General features: G+C 32.9%; 2 protein-coding genes across 4 annotated transcripts in view; one reads left to right on the forward strand and one right to left on the reverse strand.

Moving 5' to 3' along the window:
* Flo2 (flotillin-2) overlaps nt 1–24,535 on the reverse strand; it is a 172,065-nt gene that overhangs the window by 7,831 nt on the left and 139,699 nt on the right. The window contains exons 2-3 of one of the 2 annotated variants that reach the window (XM_077443037.1): nt 12,496–12,590; nt 12,226–12,427 (exon numbers count right to left, since the gene is read on the reverse strand). In XM_077443037.1, coding sequence (XP_077299163.1) covers nt 12,226–12,427; nt 12,496–12,590 — 297 coding nt within the window. Of the gene's footprint in view, nt 1–658; nt 1,619–12,225; nt 12,428–12,495; nt 12,591–24,535 lie in introns of those variants that run through there. The other variant, XM_077443038.1, reaches the window with a different exon arrangement.
* LOC143920247 (glucose dehydrogenase [FAD, quinone]) lies at nt 14,505–23,973 on the forward strand. Of its 2 annotated transcripts, none has more exons than XM_077443032.1 (4): nt 14,505–14,666; nt 20,668–20,950; nt 21,021–21,191; nt 21,786–23,608. In XM_077443032.1, the coding sequence occupies exons 2-4, from the start codon at nt 20,743–20,745 to the stop codon at nt 23,279–23,281; spliced, it is 1,875 nt and encodes a 624-aa protein (XP_077299158.1). In that variant the 5' UTR covers nt 14,505–14,666; nt 20,668–20,742; the 3' UTR covers nt 23,282–23,608. The 2 variants fall into 2 exon arrangements, with proteins under 2 accessions (XP_077299158.1, XP_077299159.1); XM_077443033.1 differs by lacking the exon at nt 14,505–14,666 and adding an exon at nt 23,961–23,973 and having other exon boundaries at nt 20,743–20,950; nt 21,786–23,277.

Here is a 24,535-nt window from a genome sequence, read left to right on the forward strand (position 1 = left end):
GGTCAAAAATTTGCCCCCCCCCTGGGAAATGCTGAAATGACGCCCCCGGCGTAGACATTACCTTAACCAGAGAAATGTAATATTAATAGAAGTGGCTTTAGGTGTTCTTTTGTTGTCAAGTGACATTCTGTCCACGGACAGATCTAAATAAATTTAGCATCAGTCGTATTTGACGCTTGGTGCTCGACGTATGTCCGATAAAAACTTCTCTGTTTGTTTATATTACTCGCACTAAAAATAGCACAATTCCTTTCAAAAACACAAAATAAACAACATGGGATACATTTTTATAAGTAAATTGATCCGATTGTATTCCGTGCGATGTACCGTATTTATAGAGACGTATCGCGTAAAATTGACAACAATTATTTATTCGTAAGGGCCCCTCTATTCTTATTACATCTCTCTGACCTTAACATTTTAGTATTGAAAAAAATGTCACAAGAATACTTATAAATAAATAAATTTATTCAATACAAACATAAACATCGGTTAATGCATTATCTATGATAGGAATATAGATACAATTTTATCTATCATTTGCGTACTATGTAAGTATTATATGTACATAAATACATACATCAAACATTTTCCGCCCTCAATGATGAAATATACATATGTATGTACATGTATCAACAAGCAAACGTTGTCAACTCACCTTTTGACGACGGCTAAAGTAGCTCCTACTGTCAATCCCAAATTTATTGCCCCCATCCAAAGGTACGACATATCTTTACAGTTCCTGCGACACGCGTGTCGTAGATAAACAATTGTCACCAAGTAATAAATAAACGTACGGACAAATTTTTGCAATTTCTAGGTCAACTGCACATAGAAAAATCAGCGAGTAACGGTTACACCGTTGAAAATCGGCCCACGACGATAGACGAAAGTGACGAATGTGAAACCGGTCGAAAATTGCAAACTAGAAACGACTGCAATTAAATATTGGCAATCGACTGAAAAAACCGGCGAAATTATTGTTGCACAATGATTTCAACGAGGAGAGTGAAGTGTGAGAAAGTGCGCGCGCAGCAGTTCGTATCCAGAGTTGGACTATGGATTGTGGAAGTGGACGCGTTGGTTTTATCAGAGAACCGGTCCCCACCAACTGACTCGTTCGGGCCAAGGCTCGGATAGAAAGAGAAAGAGATCTACGTCACAGAATTCTGTCAGGGTAACTCCGATTTCGTTTGGGAATTCCCTGTCCTCTCGATGCAACGAACGTCAGCGTTGCAGCATGCATCGTCTTTTTCCTTTTTATTTTGTAGTGAGGACGTGACCGGTAGGAACGTGGATGTTTTTATGAGGTTAAACTCTCGCCAAAGTACAAGGTACGTACTTGGACTACATATCAACGGTGAGTAATTCGAAGATTAACCTGTACAAGGTAAAAGTTACTAGACGGCGGTCGATATCGTTCCATTCGGAAGGGCGAAGCTACATATGTACATATATGTATACCTAAATACACCCAGATAAAATCTAGTTTACTAGGCATAAGACGACTTGTAAAGGTTATATGATTTCTTTGTATAATATAAAGACGAGCGCATTGATGTATAATACACATAGATGGGCCCTGGCGTGTGTTTTGGTCGGAGATCTTGCCTTCACTAACTGAGGGGTGCGGGCGGTTTAACTAGCGGGGAAGTTGGGTTTTTTTTCCCTACGACGCAGCGGTACCTACCTACCTACTAAGAGAAACTGTGCATGCGCCATGTATTTTGCATGCGCCAAAAGGGAGACCAGTATAACACGTGAGGGCGGATCTAGTGTATTATACATCAATGGACGAGCGTTTTGAGTTCAAATTGTGAGCTCAAACTTTTAAGCTTATACGAGTATAATGGGTCTACGTGACGAGCCAGAATGTTAAATTACAGAAAACAGAAATATCGGAAGGCAAAGATCGAAAATCGAAAGATCTTAAGTCGAAAGATCAAAAAAAAAAAAAGGGTGCATGGTAAACGGTACATACTCGCTTAATTTGCGCGAGCAGGGTACAACAGGAACAAGAGGAACAGGCTTTTCCTCCCGTATTCTGCGCGCGCACATTAATACGGGAGGAAAAGCCTGTTCCTCTTGTTCCTGTTGTACCCTGCTCGCGCAAATTAAGTGAGTATGTACCGTTTACCATGCACCCTTTTTTTTGATCTTTCGATTTTCGATCTTTGCCTTCCGATATTTGCGTTTTCTGTAATTTAAAATTCTGGCTCGTCACGGAGACCGGAGTATAATACGCCATTAGCATCGATTTTTAATGCAATATATGTCTGTATTACTTGATTAAATCGGTAAACCGGTAATGCAATCCCTAATAGAAGACATTTCCTTCTAGATTAGTTACTTTTATTACTATGAGTATATTTAAATACAAAAAAAATAATACACATTATTTTAAAACTTTATTAGATAGTTTTTAAATATGAGTACATTGGAACTATTTGCTAATAATTATATAATGAGTACATTATTAAGGAGATCTTTACTAGTGCGAATCGTAATACATGTACAAAAAATACGTCTTCATCTATAAGTTTTGCATCTCTTTCTTTTCTAGTTGCGATTGTGCGAAATTGTGTGACAGATCAAAGCAGTGGTTATTATCGCAGGTGTTACGAATTCGTCTGATTTTCTATGACATATTACGGTTGATCGTCAAACGTCCATATGTAATCAATTCTGCTACTGAGAAAATGGGTCAGTGAACTTTCATGTTAACGGATTTGCCTTGAACCACCTGCAGATCAACTCTTGTTCTACTTATTTTCAAGGATACATCTGGTTTACTACATAAAACAGTTTCGATTGATGTTAGTTTTACGAACATACTATGAGATGGGGCGAATCAAAATACACAACTTTTTATAAACCGCATTGAAGCAAATTTTTTACAGCTGCCACGTAAGAATTGTTTGAGAATCCTCGAAAAAGAAAATGACTACTGTTATCACATGGTAAATTCTTCATTGAACAGAATGTTGTAACATTAATAATTATAGCACATGACACATTTAATGAGCAAAAATATTGGACCACGAGCGATGTTTGTCAATTGCGTACGCACAGTTGTTAACACCGAGCATTCAAGTGCAATCTTTATCGATAAAAGAGACAACTGACGTCAGAGTGTTCCGAGAGCAAACAGACTCACAAAAAAGTTGGGAACGTCACTGGTTAGTAGTTGCGGTTAAATACATCAATCAAAACAGTGTGATCAAACGAATGACGATTTTGTAATACGTAGGGGGGCACGTCAAAACACACACTCGTGAAAAACAGGATGTGTGACGCAGTGGGGGCTTACACTGTTCGACAAATGACGACTTTTTTTTTGTTTCAGAGACGAGATATGACTTTTCTTATACATAGATCTATGCCCAGTGAACACGAATTTGGTAATAAAAAATGTTGATTGGCTCGAGATTCGGAGATATGTGTTTTTTAAATCGAACGATTTTTTGACGATGTCTCAAAATCTGTCAATATCCTGTTCAAAATGAATATTGGAATCTATAGTCGGGTATTTTATCTTTCATTTGTAGTACGTTTCAGCTTTCAAATCTTTCTAAGTAGTCGTCCAGTTCAAATCAAAAGTCAAAAGTACGTATTTTCACTTGGGATTTTTCCCACTGTTAATACTATTTAATATTGAGTATTTTCTATTGAAACATGTTTATTGGGATAGTGTTCTGGCCACACTATTTTTTGTTTTCGTTTAAAAGGGTTAATTGGAAGTGTGCTGAATTTTAAATCGGTAAAATTTCGACCTAAAAGCTCGTACTAGTATTTACTCGTATTTACACGAATCTGAATTGAATTAATAGGGATAATATTTTAAATTGTCTTTATATGAGAATTAAATAAAATTTCACTTAAAATCATTTTTCGACTATTCTTGTGGATTAATAACAAACATTCTATTGATAACTGGCATACCTCAATACAATAAACGAATCATATGGATTTAGCATTGTGGCCAGAGCATACATATATCTGAAAAAAATGTTCTTTTTTTTAATAAATAAGCCGTGCCATACTGGAGACGTAAAAAAAATAAAAGTAGAGTATATGTACATAGAGAAACTGAACATATTATAGAAATATCTATGAATCAAATTTTAATAGTGTAAAAGCAAATGGCAATAAAGAACTCCGAAACAGGTTGATATTTTCAGAAAAAAGCAAATCCATTTATTGTTATGTATGTAAACTATTTTCACAAGCTAAAACTTAATATTGTTAACATGATTTAACGATTGGAAAAACATAACGCGTAGTTTAAAAGAACACGAATCTTCGCCAGCTCATTTCAAATCGATGTTAACTTTCCAAAAACGGTTATCAATTAATGGGCGTATAGATACAAACTTAGAAAAACAAATAGATTCAGAACGGAGATATTGGCGACCTGTTTTTTATCTTTGTTTGTTTTGATCTGTTTTTCATCAAATATGTATGTTTTTTTTTCATCATCGACTTGACGATGGAATATTTTTTTAAGTAATATTTTGAATGACCAATATTTAAAAACAATAAATAGTACGCGATTAAAGAATCATTAAATTAAATTATTAAAATCAGTACGTCCGTATTTGAAAAACCTATGGGAAAACTGGAGGCAAAAAAATTGGCAGTTTATTTCGATTAATATGAGACTGCATTACTATGAAACTACTTTGTGGGATAAATTGTTACAGCGCATCAATGCTACAAATAAATCATTATAAAATATGCAGCACAATTTGTTGTTAGGAACAAGATTGATAAAATCCCTTTCAGAATTTATTCAAAATACGAGAAATGAATTCAATGAAATTGAAAAAGATGCTAACATTCTTACTGAAAATCATAAATATAAAGACACTAGACGTAAAAAATGAAAATTGCGATTTGGAGAGATATGCGATCAAGTTAATTTTAGTCAAAAAGAAAACTTTATAATAAATATTCATAACATTATCTGCGATGCATTCATTTCAGAAGTATCAAGAAGGAAATCAATTTATGATAGTTTACTTAATTTTGAAATAAATCAAATGTGTTGAAAGAATAATAACGAATGTGTTGAAAGAATAATAACGAATTTGTTGAAAGAATAATTTCAAAATATAACAATGATATTGGCACATATCAAAAGCGCAAATATTACAAATCCTATCGATAATTATAAATTATTAATTGGAGGTTTAAAAACAAATTATTAATTGTTTCAACGTTTCCAACAATCATTAAAACATCACTTCACCCTACCATTTTACGGTAGTAAATTGGCTTCCAACATCGTGTGATTTAACACTTTTAGATTATTTTCTGTGGGGAAGTCGCTGGTCTACGCAGATAAAACAGAGACGATGAACGACTTGCAAGCCTTTGCCGCGTTATTGCCAATCATTATATAAGAGTCACGGCGCCCGTATGCCCGATATCACAATTAAACACTAATTATATAACATTATCTTCCAATTATGCCAATACTATGACCATTAATAATCACGATTTTATGTGTTTTAATATATTTTCAAGTTCTATATATTAAGAGGGCTGGACAGCAGCGCCTTGTCCATACAAACGTACTATACTTCTCCCTTTCTCAATTATGGCACTAGAGAAATTATTTTTTAATATGCTATGGATATCCACCATTGGGATGCATCTATCGTTTTATTTTTTTGATTAATTATTTTTTATAGGAGCTAGGAGCCGCCAAACATCTATAAAATCGCCTCTTTTTTACACCCACGAAACGAGTCCAGCGTGCTTATTTAACGGTCGATTTAAAAAAAAATACGCCGATAGATGCACAGAAAGTATCTTTCTCATACCGATGATGACATTTTTTTAAAATTGGTCCAGTTTTGGAGGAGAAAATAGGAGAATACGAAACCTCGATTTTGACAATTTAAAATACGTTTATTCTGGTCGAAGCGCAACTGTCGCATTCACTCAATATATATATTGATATATATATATTGTCGTATTCACTCAATATATACATACATACACTCAATAGATATATCGAAGAAAGGAACGGTAACAAAATTAAGGTTTCGGGTGTACAGCCTTCTTAAAAAAAAACATCCTTTATTTGAAGTGTCTTTAGTATTTGAAGTTTGTAGCTCACTACATAGTAGTTCCATATATCGTAGGTAAAGCGGATTTGATTTAAATAACACATAACGTATGTATGTATGTATACAGCCATACAAATACATACGTACAAGGGCTTTAGATTGTCTGAATGAACTACATATTTAGCCCAAAATGGAAAAGTAAAGTACCTACTAATGAAAGCTAGAAAATTAAGTCCAAAAAAAGAATTAGAATGTGTTAGTCATTGGTAAAAGGGATTCCTCACATGAGTACCTTCAGTGTTCACATGCTTATTAGTATTCTGTGATAGTCCGAGTTGGCACGTGGAGCTGCTGCTAGGTCACTTGACCGGAACAGACACTGTTTGCTTTTTATTACGAGTCACAAGAGACGCATTATTGAATTAACATAATGATTATTATGGTAGATGAGTTGCAAACGATACGCGGAACGTATGCTCAGGTGTATTCGAAATTCGATTATATTTGTGTTTATAAATTTGATGATTAAAACAAAATTCCATTTGCAAATTATCAATGATTGTATAGAGAGAACGTACAGCGAGATTGTGCAAATACGGACTATGTTCTTCGGAATTGGCAAAAAAAACACCGCTAATTGAACTCATGTACCGTGACGTCAATACTTTTTACAGGCAAGATGAACGTTCAAACATGAGAAAATGATTTAAATTTTGTCTGAATAAGCTCTTTCTTTTACTTTTTTTATCATACAAGATGATGTGCCTGGAGATTGAGACATCCGGAACATGTTGCAGCCACTATGTACATACATAAAGAAAAGACATTCTTATACAGAATCAAGTGCATTGACTGCATTCAGATTAGTTTATCATAAAAATGTGAAAATGGCTTTTAAATTACACTTGAATAATCCGTGAAGTTTAAACTAGTGCGTCACAGGTTCACGACCACTAACCATTGTCGTTCTTTGACCTCTAATATCCTCGGCTTAAAATTGTCAACAGTTCTTTAATCAACTGACAGGACATATAATTATAACTCCATATAATGACCGACCTTCGCGACTCTCTAAATGGTCTCAATACACACGAGGACTGAATAAAATCAAATAATAAGTTACATATCATTATATTATCCAGTGCGAAAAGTCTTCCTGACAAAAAAAATGGAATTGTTTTCAATTGAAGTTGATCGCAAGGAATCATACTTAATTACTCAATTGACCTTCCTTGTTGCTAAGTATGCCTAGTAGCACGCAAGATCGACTATGATACTAAAACTAGACACATTATACAGTTGAAATGCAACGATAATTCACGTACGAGGAAATATGATGATTTTTCCAGTGTAATTATTCGAATGTTTAGTCATTATCGCGCAAAGGTGATAACTCAACAAAACCGTATTGTTCAGAGCAGCGTTTTACAGATTACAATTACAAAATAATAATTTTACACAATTCAATCCAGTTTTTTAGCTAAAAATCTTTTATTTTTGACATTTCAATGGGTGGTTTTGGAGAAGAGTTTATCCGTCATTTGAGATTTAAGTTAAAATTTAAAACAAAATTAAAAAAAGGTATACTCATTTACGTAAAATATCAAAAATATTATGTACATAAATGATGATGAACAGGATACTTTAGTGAAAAATTAAAAGGAATTTATTCGTATCTTTCGCAGATGTGCGATATTTCAAAAAATGTATAATATTTATGGAAATTCATGCACTGTTTATGTTCGAATTCCGCAAAATCAATAGAAAAAATTGCGGCTCAATATTTAAGCACCCAGTTGAATGAAGACGCGCAAAAAACTTGTTTAACTTTTCTAAAAATGGAATGTTTTAACTATGTATGTGGCTTGTACAGATATACAAAATTTTGCGAGCCAAGAAAATAATGGGAAATTTTCACTACAGCTCTTTGCCCCTACATGCATGTAAATAAAGTTATCAGAGTCGTAAAATACAAAATGTGAAACACAAATCGTGTTGATAAGCCACTGATTTGGATTGTGTTTAATACAATAAATATTAAGCGATTATTTTTTAAAAATCAAATACATACATTTGTATGTACACCAGAAATTCTCGAAACTGTGTTTACCGAAACACTCTTTTCGGGCAATTTTTCGCATGGAAACTTTCTTCGCTTTCAAATACGCAGCAATCAAAGTTTTTTTTCGGCGGAAATATCCCTGCAGCGACCAATTTCGGAAGAATCGATATTGTTAATTTAAAAATTCAAAATTAAATATTAAATCCATCAATTTTATAAAATAAAAACCATTAAACCCCTAATTACCCTTAGAACAATCATAAAGCAATAGGTCTCAGCTGAGCATGATCTTTTTAATGTTTGAAAGCATTTGACTCACAATGAACAAAGACGTACCCTTAGCAGGTATATTACGGGTTTTTTGTACCTAAGTCTGTTGTATTTTGCATATATACAAGATAACTGTATTTTGTACATAGTTTAAAAGAATTACGTTTTTTTTACCAATATGCAGAAGAAATAACTAAGATAAAGTTACAAATAACGAAGTGATGATTAGAACAAACACGTATGTCGCAAAATTCACAAGCGTTCCGTTTTATGTGACTGCTGGTGTATGTATATTATATTTGTATGTATATATGTATGTACTAGCTGAACCTGGCATGCGTTGCAATGCCACAATAACGCATACAATTCCCGTTCCCGTTCCCGTTCTCGTTCCCGTTCCCATTTGTCGGAAAAATGCAGGCAGCGAACACATTTGAAATTATTCAATTGTTTGTTTATTTTACCCTAACAACGCATTTGAAATGATTGCGTTACAATGCCACTCATTCCCATTTTTCCCGTTTCCGTTCCTGTTTTTTGGGCGATTTTTTTTACAGTAGGCTTCAAGGACATGCATACAACAAATCCTGAAAGTTCCATCGTAATCGGTTGAGTGGTTTAGGCAGTAATACGAGACATACAAGAAGCCAAATAGACATTCATTTTTATATATGTATAGATATAAATATTTAAGAACCTACTTATATTCCAATTTATATACAAACATATACTAATTCGTTTCTATGTATCCATATAATATACTATTATTTGTATGTGCAATACGTAAACGTGAATAAGAAATATAATACAAGGTCTCAAATGCACATTAGATGACAGTCATGATTTCGACTGTACGCCCTCGGAATTTGGCTTAATTGGTGGTTGTTTTCAGAGTGAATTGAATTTGTGTATCGAAATAAAGCGCATAAATTTTATTACATGACAACAAACAAGTCCAACCGTTGCAGATGTAGTAATTTTCATACGCTGTTGGCAGATATGTATGTAAGTGTGTAATTTTCACCGGGAATAGTTTTAATCGCCTTGATCTGAATACGGAGACAAAAATGTCAATTCGACATTGAGGACGAGATTTTCAAAGGATTTTCGATAAGATACATATAATTGAATTGTGACTTGTGTGGTACGTGACGATTTGCAAGTGGTCTTAATTCAAGGCAAATATAACAAATTAGTACCTCGTGATTATATACTTCAGTTAGTGTCAGTGTGCTAAATATTTTGAGGAAATATTTGCAACATATAAACTATCTAGAAAGGACTTAATTCGATAAATAAATATTTATACCCATCTATGATTTTAGTAATAATAATATACATAGTAGAGTTTTGAGAATAAATCAGTTATCAAATTCCGAATAATTGTATTATTGCGCGATAAAATCGATGATCAGTAGTAAGACATGCAAGAAAACGTGATGATAGTAATAAAGTCGAAATTACAGATAGTTGGTTGTGTGAAGAGCTTCAGAAATCAGAATGTAACATGCATTCTAAATTTTAAGTCATACGTTAGTAAAATTAACAATTATATTATTTATTTATATGGATGGTGAAAGTAGCAATTTTGAGTAATACGAGTAGAAAAAATTGTAATGATGATTAGATTTTTTTTGGCTGACCAGTCATAGAATTTAGTTCATTGTTATTACACGTAAGTGAAATCATGAACGTTGAAAAAAAATAACAGCATTAACAATGGGCTGATATGAAAACAAAGTGCTTTAAAATTTTCCATCGATGTTCAATAAACGTTGATCCTTGAACTTGAACTAATCTAATATAAATCGTCTAGTTCATATGATTATAAACACTATTGAAAGATGTAATGATAACATTATACGTATTATGTTGAGAAAAATAATATAAACATCAATCAGTATTTCTTATATCACAAAGTTTCGTCACATTCGCATTAAAATGCAATAAATTGCAAAACAAACAAATCGATATAATTGCTCCATGACATGTAGTGTTGAAGTCGAGAATATTCTCGTTATTCGCCGAGAATTTTCTTCTTTCTGGGTTGTAAAACATCTTTAGATGTTTATTAGCTTTTTAGATGATTCTAAAAATTTTTCAGAACCTAATAGGAGTAATAGGACTTTCTAGAATGTCTGAGAGCGTTTTGAATGACATTTTTTCATTCTGACGACACTGAAACACTACTACCATGAACGTTTTCCGCAAAATTCTCACAGGAATTGCAATGCTTATTAACTCTGGAAGCAATACATTATACATATTTTTATTGCTTTGGTGAATATATTCCAATGAAATTGTTCCAACTTACTGATTTAATCATTCTTTTAAACTTAAACACACAAGATCGTAAGAAAACATTTTATTCATTTCCTCCCTCATCTTTAACGTCCACACGAATTTATCAATTTACTTTCAAAGTTTTCGACGAAATTTTTTAACACAGATTTTTTATGAGTTTGGGTATTTTAATTGTTATTTCACATCATTGCGTACTTTTAAAACACATTACATAATATGAAATCGTAAATTTATTAAGTTTAGAAACGATAAAAATTGGTAAATAAACAATGCGAGTTACCATTAACACTAAAATTTCAATTGGTTTTTTTTGTTTCCAGATCTATAAATAAGTTGCTTTGAGTTTTTCTCCGAAATCGAAATCTTTTAACACAAACTACATAATAGGCGTAACATTTCTGTTTTGTTTCGCCAACTGCTCAAAAGTCACATTTGCTTAGCCTCTCTCTTTACATTTTACATATGAAATGTAAAATGTTAAAAATTATTATTAATTAGGTTTTTGCATTAGTTAATTAATTTTATTCGTGTCTTCCCTCATCTTACCGTTCACATGACTTTGCCCATTTTTTGAAATTGCAGCGGAATAGTATAAAAAGCCTTTCAGATGCTCTAAAAAATAATATTATCGAAAATTCTCGGTTTGGAGAATATTCCCGAGAATTTGACAACACTAAGTACATACGTACATGTATTTGAATTATATGGCTGGGAAATGTAAATCGCAATTAAATTGCCGAAAATGAAGGGTGCACTTTTTTGTGGTAGTGTGCAGTCATTGCACACAACAAGGACAAACGATCAATGGGCGTGATGACATTGATCGTACATGAGGCCAAAAAGAGATAATATTCCAATAATGTCCAATAGTGGTGCACTTCCTATACCCAAGGCCAAAAACGATAATCGGAATTTTCAAGAGGAAAATTCAAAAGAATTTCAAGCGTAAAATTCAAGGAAAGTTGGAACAAAATTGGCAGGATAAAATTCGAGGAATATATGTATATAGAATAAATATACTTGTAGGATTATATAATACATGAGGAAAACCAGTTCTAGAACTACATATACACCGAGTTAGGACATCATATACATATATTTCCTTATTTAAATATGATGGATAAAATTTTAAATTTCAAATTAAAGTAATGTAGTATATCGTAAAATGAAAAGATTTAGAACCGACATAATTAAATACACTTGAAAATAAATAATTAGTTATTTTTGCAAGAATAAAGAAAATCAGAAATAGTAGTGATATCTATGAAAAATATTTTTAAGCTCATCAAATACTCAAACCAAAGTGGTTTTCATATACATAAAATTATAGACATCTATTATAGATTTTTCACAACTATCACATTTTCCAGCAAAATTAAAGGCGAAGTTGATTCTCATTGTAAATAACCAAGTGAAGCTAATAAAAAGCTTGTAAAAAGGATTTTAGCTTTTAAAAAGTACAATACAACGATATTATAATGTATAAATTCACAAATTGTTAAGAAAATTTACCTAATATAGCTCTCAAATGTCCTTCCAGAGTTTGAAGGACAGTCATTTTGATTTCCTTGACGGTTTTTCCCAAGAACTGTTCTGATGCTGTGCCAAGAAGCTCATCTGCCTTCATAATCTTGCACTGGGCTACTCCAGTCACCGTCAAAGGGACACCTTGGGCCGTCTCGACACTGTCGCACATCGGGTTTAGGGTCATCACCTACCAAATATAATGAAATCGTTTACAAAAGAATATAACAATTAACAAAGAATAAAACGATTAGTTACCTCTAAGGAGAGTCTTTGGACATCGGTTACCAGCCACCACGCCCACGCCCATCCTCCCACAATTGTTCTTTTTTTTGTAGAACCACAGCAACCACCTGAAATAGAGAAACAACACATTACTTGACAGGAAAATTACAGGAACAGTATTTCGAACATAAATTTATTGTGGACATAAACTGTATAAATTTAAAAATACCGCTTCTGAATGTGTAAAATGTGTAATAATAACTTTAAATTAAGAACAATATCATGGTATAATGGAGGTTAGGTAACGGTTATAAGCTTCCTCTGTGTAATACGTCGAATATTTGTGAGTGACATTATTTCAACGGCAATTATGTTATTAAATAATAATAAAAAAAACTAACAATAGTGTGTAGGACGTTTAAGACCCCGTAATTAATTTAAGATTTAATAGAACGAATAAATTTCAAGTTTTGTGAATCGATTGAGAGAGTACGTTGAATAATATAGTAACTCGTTCCATAAAGTTCTTCACAGTAATGGTGCTGTAATAGTGCAATGAAGGTATAATAAACCACCGTATAGATAATCGGAATAGAATATTTTTATTCACCAACGACATTTTAAAATTGGAAGCGTTTTGCATTATGTTATAAAATACATATAATGTGTGATGTCAAAGAAAAATGTCCCATCTCACAGAAATATCAAATTGGATTTACAGAATCATCATTATAGCAGAAATTCTGCGTCGATTCGAAAGGGAGTGATAATGTACCTAAGACGAACAAACAAACATACATTAAATATATGGAGTTTGAGTCATTCGGATGGTAGAATTTTAGTGGAGAAGACTACAGCAAGATTTGATGGATTTAAATAATAATAATAACTTTTTTTTCCAGACGCCAGAGAGTATAGTGCAGTCCCCATCGTCCATATAAATAATATTAAATAATAAATACAATAGTATTGAATAATAATAAAAAATAAAGTAGAAAATATGTAAATAAATAAATAATAATAATAATACGAATTTTAATTTATTTACTTATTAAAGGCATAAGGTGGAGTAGTTGCATCCATCGAACATACAATGAAGAGTGCAGATAAGAAGACGCGGCAGCAAGACGACAATTAGACGAGAAAAATACACGAAGACGTAGAGAGGCCGCTCTCATCTTGAGAATGGCCTCAAAGTGAGGCACGTGCTCCTTCACGAACATTTGCAACGCGCTGCAACCCCTTGGTAGCCCAAAGAGAGCACGATAGCAGTTGTTATATTGAACATTCATCTTCCTCATCGTCTTCCACTTGTACATATCTGGTCCCGGTCTCCGTGACGGGCCCGAATGTAAAACGCCCGAAAAAGGAAATATCGGAAGGCAAAGATCGAAAATCGAAAAATCAAAAAAAAAGGGTGCATGGTAATCGGTACATACTCACTTAATTTGCGCGAGCAGGATACAACAGGAACAGGCTTTTCCTCCAGTATTAATGTGCGCGCGCAGAATACGGGAGGAAAAGCCTGTTCCTCTTGTTCCTGTTGTATCCTGCTCGCGCAAATTAAGTGAGTATGTACCGTTTACCATGCATCCTTTTTTTTGATCTTTCGACTTAAGATCTTTCGATTTTCGATCTTTGCCTTCCGATAATTGCCTTTTTCGGGCGTTTCACATTCGGGCCCGTGAGGTAGACCCATCTGGTCCATAGTTCTCCAGTATAGAGGCAAGTACAAAAGGACATAAATAATAGTCTATTAACCTCTATACTGCGGTGGTAAAACCGTCTTGCCAGCTTATTTTCCCTTACACAAATAGCTCTCATTTGCCTTTCGATGTCACGGTCATCGTTACTAAAGAAATAGATAGTTACTAAAGAAAACATGCAAAGTGGAAGCCCCATTTATACTGGAATTGTAATCATTCTCAGGTTGTGGACCGCGACCCCCGGTTTTTCGCCCACTGAACTAGCGGTGTAATAAAAGAGACAGAGAAAGACTTGCACCTCAGTGAAATTGTTGACGGTCAAGGCTCGGTAAAACTGTGTCAGTCAAGGCAAGTAAGAAATCAGTCGTGCCGGTCGGTTCAGTCTGTTGAGGAAGCACCACGCGAGACTACCACTTCTAACCAAAACCGTTACAGTACACGGTCAAATGTCACTGACATCGGTGGAAAATACACCACGGAAGCATCACTGAACATGACGTAAGTACCATTAAATATTACGATTAGGATTATGAACCTTTTCATTGCAAACCGAGCTCGGGCGCAGCCTCGACTCGTCTCGAGTGTCACAATGAGGATCAAATAAGGACGCGATTTTGTAATTTTTGTAATGATTTCCATAATTGAATTTTCATGGTCGTCTGCGGTGTAATAGTTCAGTTGTATCCAGAGAAAAGTAATAATAATAGAAGGGCCCTTACGAATAAATAATTGTTGTCAATATTACGCGGTACGTTTCTATAAATACGCTACAACGCACGGAATATAATCGGATCAATTTACTTATAAAAATGTATCCCAAGTTGTTTATTGTGTGTTTTTGAATTTTTACCGATGCTTGCCCATCTTGCGAGTGATATATTTTATTTTTTTTATTTTATTTTATTTAAATAGGCACACATACAGAATAAAATATAAATAGAAAGTTGTATAATGAGACAAAAAATAATAATAAACATAAATAAAAATATAATATTCCATTTACAGTGAGCACCACATGGTGATTACAAAAAAAAATTACAAAAACATCAAGATTTAAAAAAAAAGAAAAGAAACAGATAAAGAAAAAGATACAGATAAAGTAAAAAAGAAAAAGAAAGACTATAAGGGTGAAGAAGCAAATCAACCACATATTATTTTCTTCACCTTTGTCCTAAAAATACTAAAAGAGTCACTAAAGACGGCATATACGAACGATTGCACTATTGAAAGAGGTGTTGCTTTGACAAATTGGTGGATAAAAAAGATTTGTGCATCTGGTGAATCGGGCATTAACGTTAAAATTAATATCGCTTAAAACAGATGTGTCAAGAATACCATTAGCAATCTTATATAAAATTAACAAATCAGAAACCCTTCTACGCTGAGACAAATTTGCAATATGGAAAAAAGAAAGTCTGTCATTATAAGACGATAGCAGTTTTTTAAGACCAGTCTTATAGGATAAATGGCGCAAAAAACGCTTCTGGATTGTTTCTAAATGCTCAATGTGAGTTTGGTAATAGGGAGACCATATGATTGATAACAAACAGAGAAGTTTTTATCGGACATACGTCGAGCACCAAGCATCAAATACGATTGATGCTAACATTATTTAGGAATGTCTGTGGACAATCGTCACTTGACAGTAAATATGACGCCTAAAGCCACTTCTATTAATATAACATTTCTCTGGTTGTATCAGATTGATTTAAAACGCTTCAATAGCGAGACGCTTTGTTATAGCCTGAAAGTATCACATATCGTATGGCAAATATGTATTTTTTTTTATCTAACCAACCTGCAGCTTAATTGCACATTGAAACTGTATGGAAAATTACATACAGAAATTTAATACAAATTCAAACTTTTTCTATCCTAATATTTCGCCTACACATAGAAAGTGTCGATATAATGAATATGTTCCAATACATAAAAAAAAAAACAACTGAACATCACAAACAAAACTTTGCTATGAATATTTGAGTGGATATGTCTATATGTCGAAATTTAAATATTGACATTTTTTTACTTTCACGTGTGTTAAATCTTCAAAAAATTAATTAAATAATTTTTTTTATTAACATTTGAAGCGTCTAATTTCAAAAATCGATAACTGAATTTTGCACAATAATTTGTAGAAAAACAAATATTTCTTTAACGTATTCTGTTCATTTGAATTATCAAATCTAATATATAATTTCGAAAGAGACTACATATTTGAAGTTTTTTATGAATATTTAAATAAATTTAAATAAAATAAAACTATTCAAATAAATATAATAAAATGTTTACTATTAGATAAGCCATGTTTAAGCTGTTTATATTACAAATACCGAGCGAAGCCGGGTAAAACCACTAGTCTTATATATAATTTCGAAAGAGACTACGTATGTAAGGTTTGGTTGGTAGAATTCGTGACGTTGCTATTTCAGTTCCGATTTCTGTTTCAGTTCCCGATTCCGATTTCAGTCCGGATCTGGATTATTCTTTCAGTTCCGGTTCCCTTATATATATATATATATATATATATATATATATATATATATATATATATATATATATATATATATATATATATATATATATATATATATATATATATATATATATATATATATATATATAAAAAAACCATTCGTTGTGTGTGTAATTCATTTCTGATTAGCTGTCGTTGAGTATTATTTTTTTTTCGATTCAAATAAATTTAATAAATGAACAAATTAATTTACGAGGGCTGGACACCAGCGCCTTGTCCATACAAACGTATTACACTTCTCCCTTCCTTAATAATGGCACTAGAGAAATTATTTTTTAATATGCTATGGATATCCACCATTGGGATGCATCTATCGTTTTATTTTTTTGATTAGTTATTTTTTATAGGAGCTAGGAGCCATCAAACATCTATAAAATCGCCTCGTTTTTACACCCACGAAAAGAGTCCAGCGTGCTTATTTAACGGTCGATTTTAAAAAAAATAAGAGACACAAACATAGAAAATATCTCTCTCATACCGATGATGATTTTTTTTTTTAATTGGTCCAGTTTCGGAGGAGAAAACTGGAGAATACGAAACCTCGATTTTGTCGATTTAAAATAGGTATTATCCGGTCGAGGCGCAACTGTCGCATTCACTCAATATATATATCGAAGATATAAAATCTTGTAAATAATACATATACATATGTATCATCTCTCGAAATTTTGTTTGATAAATTTATAAAATAAATTAAATAAAACAGAAAATCACGTTTTCCAAATTATGGACATTTTTAGAATTACATTTATACTGCGAAAATAGTCAAAATCGTAACACTTCGAAGCATGAGTGTGTTATACTTACGCAAATTAAAAATAAGAGTATCGATAAGTCTGTGCACTTTGCGAATAGGTAAAACGATCTGAAGTTTCTCAATAAGTATGTATGTAGAATGGATTAAGAAACTTCATCGAAAATCTAGAAGCGTAATCGAGTATTCTTGGTATTCGTTCCAATGACTACAGTAGGAAATATCGATTACGCACATTACCGTTACGAAAATTGAATGTGACTAAAATGGCAAACGGTTCATAATGAATAAAGAACACATCACCTAGTGAGCTCAATATGAAAATTCAACACATACTAAATTTAAAGGAAACAAAAATAACATTTCTACATTTGCAGTTTTACCGCGACAATGTGAAAAAGTTTTAACTGTCCGAATGTCAGGTAGTTTATCACGTGTTTTATGGAATTTTATCGTTGCAAAATTGTATCGTTTGTTGAAACAAAAACGCAGACAGAGAACGACTTGGCGAGTTGAAAACGATTCCAGTTAGCACTTTCACGCGTGACTACTTTCATCTTTCACCCAAAGCGAATATTCTAGATGAAAACATTGCATAGTTAGTAGTTGTCATAAGTGAGGAACGAATGAGTTTGTCGTTTCAACGGTTTTTCGTGAATGGAAGTCAAAAGTCAAAACTTTAAAAAAAGGGGAACAACAGAAATTATAATACAATATACCTAATGGGTGTGTTAAGGTTTTTCGGCGATAAAATTATAATATAATAGAAGTAGGTTGTGGAATAAATCAAAGAGAAAAAGTATATAGGTACATTCCGGAGAAATTTTTTGAATACGACCGCAAAGTCACGTAGACCATAATATATACATACATCAACTTGTATAAATGGGTAAAACTTACATACATATATATGTACATGCATATACGTATATACATATGTATTTTTAATATTATTGCATCATTTGATCTTCCTATCAGTACCTACCATTTAAATTTTAAAAATAATTTTATCATTTCAAAAAACTTTTCTAAACTACAACATTTAACCTCTTTCGTTTATTAGTAATGTGATAAGGATGGTGATTATATTTGAGTGATCATATGGGGTTTCACTTAAATTATCATTCTCAATTTATTAAAAATTCAATTTAAGCCGATACATTATAGGGGAATATATAATATATTTGGGCCTCGCAGGGATGTTTTGTTTTTGGCTGTAGATGCAAGAAATTGCCTACTTTGTATTTTATTATTTGATATTTTTACTTTATCTGCTATGATTATAATGCTACTGTTTTTATTTATGATTATGTATAAATGAGTATATACTAGGGATCCCAAATATTCGTAGACTTCAAATATTCGAATATCGAATAGTAAATCAAGAGCTATTCGAATATTCGAATATATTCGAAAATTAAAAAAAAAAGGTAATTACATATGTACCAAGCATTAATTTGAGTGAATCATCTTATCATAGTTGCCATTGAATTCCATCTCGTTTTTACAGCCAATAATAATTTCAATTTTTTATTTTCTTTTTTTATTATGATTTCTTGTAAAAATTTATATTTCGCCGGTGACTTATTAAATATTCGTATTACTTTTCTAATGTTTTCTAAAATTTCGTAGAGATTATTATCGATCGAAAAGTGATTTTCTTCAAACATTTCCGTAATTAATGAATAAAAATTCGTTTCTTCACATGTAGACATTTCATCTTTTTCATTATCTTCATTTTTATCACAATTATCCCCATTATATATTTCATTTTCTTCATAATCGTCATCACTCTTTTCTTGTTGATTTTGTGTATTTAGTTTATAAAAAAATATATAAACGAATAATATTCGAATAGTTGATGAAATATTCGAATAACGAATGGCTGAAAAATCAGACGAATAATTCGAATATTCGATTGGGATCCCTAGTATATACATATATATTTATTTTTCTCATCTCTCTCTATTTTTTCGACCATAGTGGCACATTAGGGACTCCTGTAGTGCTACAATGGTCCAAACTTAAATAAATAAATAAATAATTGACCTTCATTTTAGATAGTATTCAATTAAAAATTAAACTGATTATTCACTTGGTACACATTAACTCATAAAAACTAATTTTACTAGAAAAAATTCAGAGTTAAAAAAATACAGACAAATAAAATATTGCTTTTGTGACAAATAAAAACAAGTAGGATTTAAGTAGATATCACAAAAAAATAATTCGAGTAGTAAAAATAAACATGATTAAAAAATACTAACGCCGTGAATTAATCAATTCCAGTGATAATAATTTTTCTTATGTGCACTATATTTGTTGAATGTTAGAATAATCGTATATAATAATTGTATATTGCGTGCGTGCGTGCCTACGTGCCAAATGCGTGTGAATGTTCGCTTACACGCTCCGTCTCTCTTTCTCCCCTTGGAATCGTATATCGTGGAAAGAAACGCGGCATATCACAGGATCGGCCGACATAAACAAAAGAATATATGAAAAATACGAATTTTCTTTTGCAAAAAAAATTATTAAATTATTATTAATTCCGTTGATCCGAATTGCGATATTTCACCGATTGAACAATTGTGTACACAGGACACTAGTTTATTTAAAATTGAATAATTTGTTTTTGGCACAATACATTTGTTACATTATTACTTTACATTTATGAAAGTGAATATGGTCAAAATTAAATTTCAATTGATTAGCACCCTAAATTACATAAATTTAGAATTCACGCATTAATTTAAAATTCATAATACGTTCTTATCTCACAAGTTATGAACGAGAACGAAACGTCGAGTACGGTGACTCGAAGGAAATTACAAAACGAAGAAACATTACGTGCCATCCCTCTCGTTGTACAGTAGAAAGTGTGACCGATGTACGACAACCGAATTTTAAACGAGTGATTCATACTATTGGAAATCAACAAGATTTGTTAAATTTTAAGAGGCTAACTGAAATCATTAAATTTTTCAACATCCTCGAGGTCTTAAGTACTGTTGAATAATTATGCGTGCCATCGGTTCGTCAAAGTAGCATCGTTTTGTATGCATTCGATATGTCCCCACCACCACTGCATGCAGCTTTATTCCTTCTGTTCTGCGACATAAATTTTAGAAGCTTCTGTATACCCGTCAGAGCAACTTCGTTCGGAATTTGTGCTGCGTTTACATTGTCATTTTCATTTTTTTTTTTAGAAACTGTTAAACTATGAAGAAGGATTGTTTCGCTTCGAACTGAATACTATACATTCGAGTGTTAAAAAATACAAAATGAGTGCAATAGTGGGTGCGGCTACAGCACTTGGTGGAGCGGCTGCGAGTGCATCGTCTCAAGTTGCATGGTTTATTCCCATGTTGGTAGGAGCGATAGCATTCTTTCAGTATGAAATGATGGATCCCGAATCGAGAGTTGCTGATACAGAATCCGATGAATTATTGAAGGAATACGATTTTATAGTCGTTGGGTCGGGATCGGCAGGTATGTCGCAGATCAACAATGCTCTAAGATTAAATCAATGTTCAAAATCTAACGATGATTTGTGTTTTAGGCGCAGTGTTGGCTAATAGATTGACGGAGATGGAAAATTGGAACGTTTTACTGTTGGAAGCTGGAGGAGATGAAACTGAAATAAGTGATGTGCCACTACTTGCTGCATATTTACAACTAAGCAAACTTGATTGGAAATATAAAAGTGAACCACAGGGTACTGCTTGTTTAGGTATAATTTCTGATATATTTTTTATTGTATTTTTAATTTATACCAGGAAGGCCTAACAAGTAACCCCGATGTGTCTTCCTGGCCAGGAACATTGTATATTTGATACAAATATTATAAGTATTATACAAAGTACACAAATACATATCAATTAATATCCACAGAGACAAATTTGTAAACTTGCAGCATTTTAAACGATCCAGCGAAATTCAGTAAATACATATCAATTAACATCCATAGAGACATCTGTAAATTTGCAGCATTTTATACAATTCGGGATTTTATACAATTCGAGATTTTGCGTGTAAATAAGTAAGTTTGCCAATTTGTTGCAACCGTTTCAATGAAAATCAGATAAATTGGCAAACTCTGATAGGAAACGATCGACTTCACAATTCAAAGTCTGGCCAGCAGAAACCAGTGGGATTTGAACCCGTAACCATTCTGTTCAAAGCCACTATATGCTAACCACTAGTCTATTCTGCTGGTTATTATTATATTATATGTATTATACTATTGTAATTGTGCACTTCTATGTATCAGAATGTTTTCTAGTATCAAGTGTGGAATTTATTTCGAATTGTTGAATTGTTTCAGCTATGGAAGGTGGACGATGTAATTGGCCTCGCGGAAAAGTCTTGGGCGGTTCATCAGTCCTCAATTACATGTTATACCTTCGCGGTAATCACAAGGACTACGATATGTGGGAAACGCTGGGAAATCCTGGCTGGGGTTCTAAAGAAGCCTTATATTACTTCAAGAAGTCTGAAGATAACAGAAATCCGTATCTAACAGAGACTCCTTATCATTCAACTGGTGGATATTTAACCGTGGGGGAAGCACCTTATCATACGCCATTAGCAGCAGCATTTGTACAAGCCGGGGTGGAAATGGGTTACGATAACAGAGACATTAACGGAGAAAAACAAACCGGGTTCATGATAGCTCAAGGGACGATTAGACGAGGAAGTCGATGCTCAACTGCCAAAGCATTCATTAGACCAGCTCGTTTGAGGAAAAACTTGGACGTATCTATGAACGCTTTCGTCACTAAGATATTGATAGATCCAGTGAGCAAAATAGCATTCGGAGTTGAATTCATCAAAGACAAACAAGTGCATAGGATAAGAGCTACCAAAGAAGTAATAATATCGACTGGCTCTGTTAATTCTCCACAACTTCTGATGCTGTCTGGAGTGGGACCTAAGGCTGAGCTGATAAAGCATGGTATACCAGTTATACAAGACCTTCCAGGAGTTGGAGAAAATCTGCAGGATCACATAGCATTAGGCGGTTTAACTTTCATGATAAATCAACCTGTCGCAATCGTTGAATCTAGATTACATACCGTGTCCTCGCTGATGCAATACGCTGTGTTTGGTGAAGGTCCTCTTACAATTATGGGAGGAGTCGAAGGTTTAGCCTTCGTCAACACGAAGTATGCAAACGCCTCAAACGATTTTCCAGATATAGAATTTCATTTCATATCAGGTTCAACGAATTCTGACGGTGGAAATCAATTGAAAAAAGCCCACGGATTAACAGATAAGTTCTACCAAGCAGTATTTGGGCCAATAAATAATTTGGACACTTGGAGCATATTACCAATGTTACTAAGACCGAAGAGTAAAGGATCGATCAAGCTGCGAAGTAAAAATCCCTACGATTATCCTTACATATATCCGAATTACTTCAAAGACGAACAGGATCTACACACGTTGAGGGAAGGAGTCAAAATAGCAATAGCACTATCGAGGACGAAGGCGATGCAAAGATTCGGATCCAAGTTATCTCCTCACGTGTTTCCAGCTTGCGCTCACGTACAGCAATACACAGATCAACATTTTGAATGTATGATGAGGCAGTATTCGGCAACCGTGTATCACCCAGTAGGGACTTGTAAAATGGGTCCTTATTGGGACAAGACGGCCGTGGTCGATCCTCAATTGATGGTGTATGGCGTGAGGGGTTTGAGGGTAGTGGATGCGAGTATCATGCCGGATCTCGTCAGCGGTAATACAAACGCTCCTGTGATGATGATTGGGGAAAAAGCGAGCGACATGATCAAGGAGTTTTGGCTGAGAAATAGATGATCTGGACGAGTCACCGGCAATAGTGAAAAATTCGGTGATATTGTGTTATATCGGTGGTACTATGAAAATATGTCTAACCGACGTGTGATCGAGGTGTACATACATACATATATTTGTTTTAATTAAGTAATATTTATTACAATACAATGTTGAATGAAGTTGTATGAGATTGTAGTTCATAAGTGTACAGAAATAATACTGTAAAATATAAAGAGTCAAATAATTATATTCAGTTTTTTTCTATAGGCAAAATAAACTTTATTCACTTGTTTGAAGAAATTTAATTGTAAAAAATAAAAAAATAAATAATACATATTTGTAAATACGACATCTATGTATTTTTTTGAAAAATAGTGTTTAATTACTGAGGTAGTGACATCTACAGAAATGGTATGTAAAATTTTTATAGCACATGTCAAAAGAAAATGAGGTGAAAACTCCAAATGACTACATATACTAGTATAAAATATTTATGTATGTACATTCAAATAAATGACAGAAGTCTTCCATATAAATATATAATGACCAGGATTTTTCTGTATTTATTTAAGAATACTTGGGAAAGCCGGAATAGCCACTGAACCTAAAAGGTTTGTTTGTTAATACAAATATCAAAGATAAAAATGAATAAAAAAAAGAAATACATATAACTCAAAATAGAGGAAAATTAAATAAACAATAAAAAAAGATAAAAACAAAATTTAAACTGTATAAAAATGGAAGAACTAAAAACACCCATTATATTAATTAAGTTTATTTTTTAAAAGGTTTAAGTTACTACAAGTTAATATTTAATTGGATAGGCTATTCTAAATTTTAACCAATTTATTAGAAAAGAAGGATTCTGTAATTATTTTGAAGTAAATATCTTTTTGGAGTTTGAGAGTACATATGACCTCTTAGATGAATGTTATTGATAAACGCCAAGAGGTTTATCTAGGCTTTCTGATTTCTCGAGAAATGAGAATTCTTGATTTGACTTCTCAATTTTCTAGAGAAATTTTGATGAATGAAAAAATGTATGTATGTAATAATAATACATTACATGTAGTATTGCAGATAGCTTTGAATATGTTGGACTGTTGACCGACAACTCGCCATATTACATTTTGATTGACATTAATAAGCGGAAACTCACCACAATTACATTTTAATTTTTAATAGTTAAAGAATCTCGCAAATGAGCTCGTATGTTTACCTGACTCAGCTCTTGCTGCTTTACACGAACAGCATAAGAACGATCGAAATAATGTA

The sequence above is a fragment of the Arctopsyche grandis genome, chromosome 12 (genome assembly GCF_051622035.1).
Source record: "Arctopsyche grandis isolate Sample6627 chromosome 12, ASM5162203v2, whole genome shotgun sequence".
NCBI classification, from domain to species: Eukaryota; Metazoa; Arthropoda; class Insecta; order Trichoptera; family Hydropsychidae; genus Arctopsyche; species Arctopsyche grandis.

Coding starts and splice junctions, on each gene's coding strand:
- LOC143920247 (XM_077443033.1), top strand. CDS start 20,743: ATGAGTGCAATAGTGGGTGCGGCTACAGCACTTGGTGGAGCGGCTGCG. Junction 20,951..21,020: donor CGTTGGGTCGGGATCGGCAG/GTATGTCGCAGA, acceptor TTTGTGTTTTAG/GCGCAGTGTTGGCTAATAGA. Junction 21,192..21,785: donor ACAGGGTACTGCTTGTTTAG/GTATAATTTCTG, acceptor GAATTGTTTCAG/CTATGGAAGGTGGACGATGT.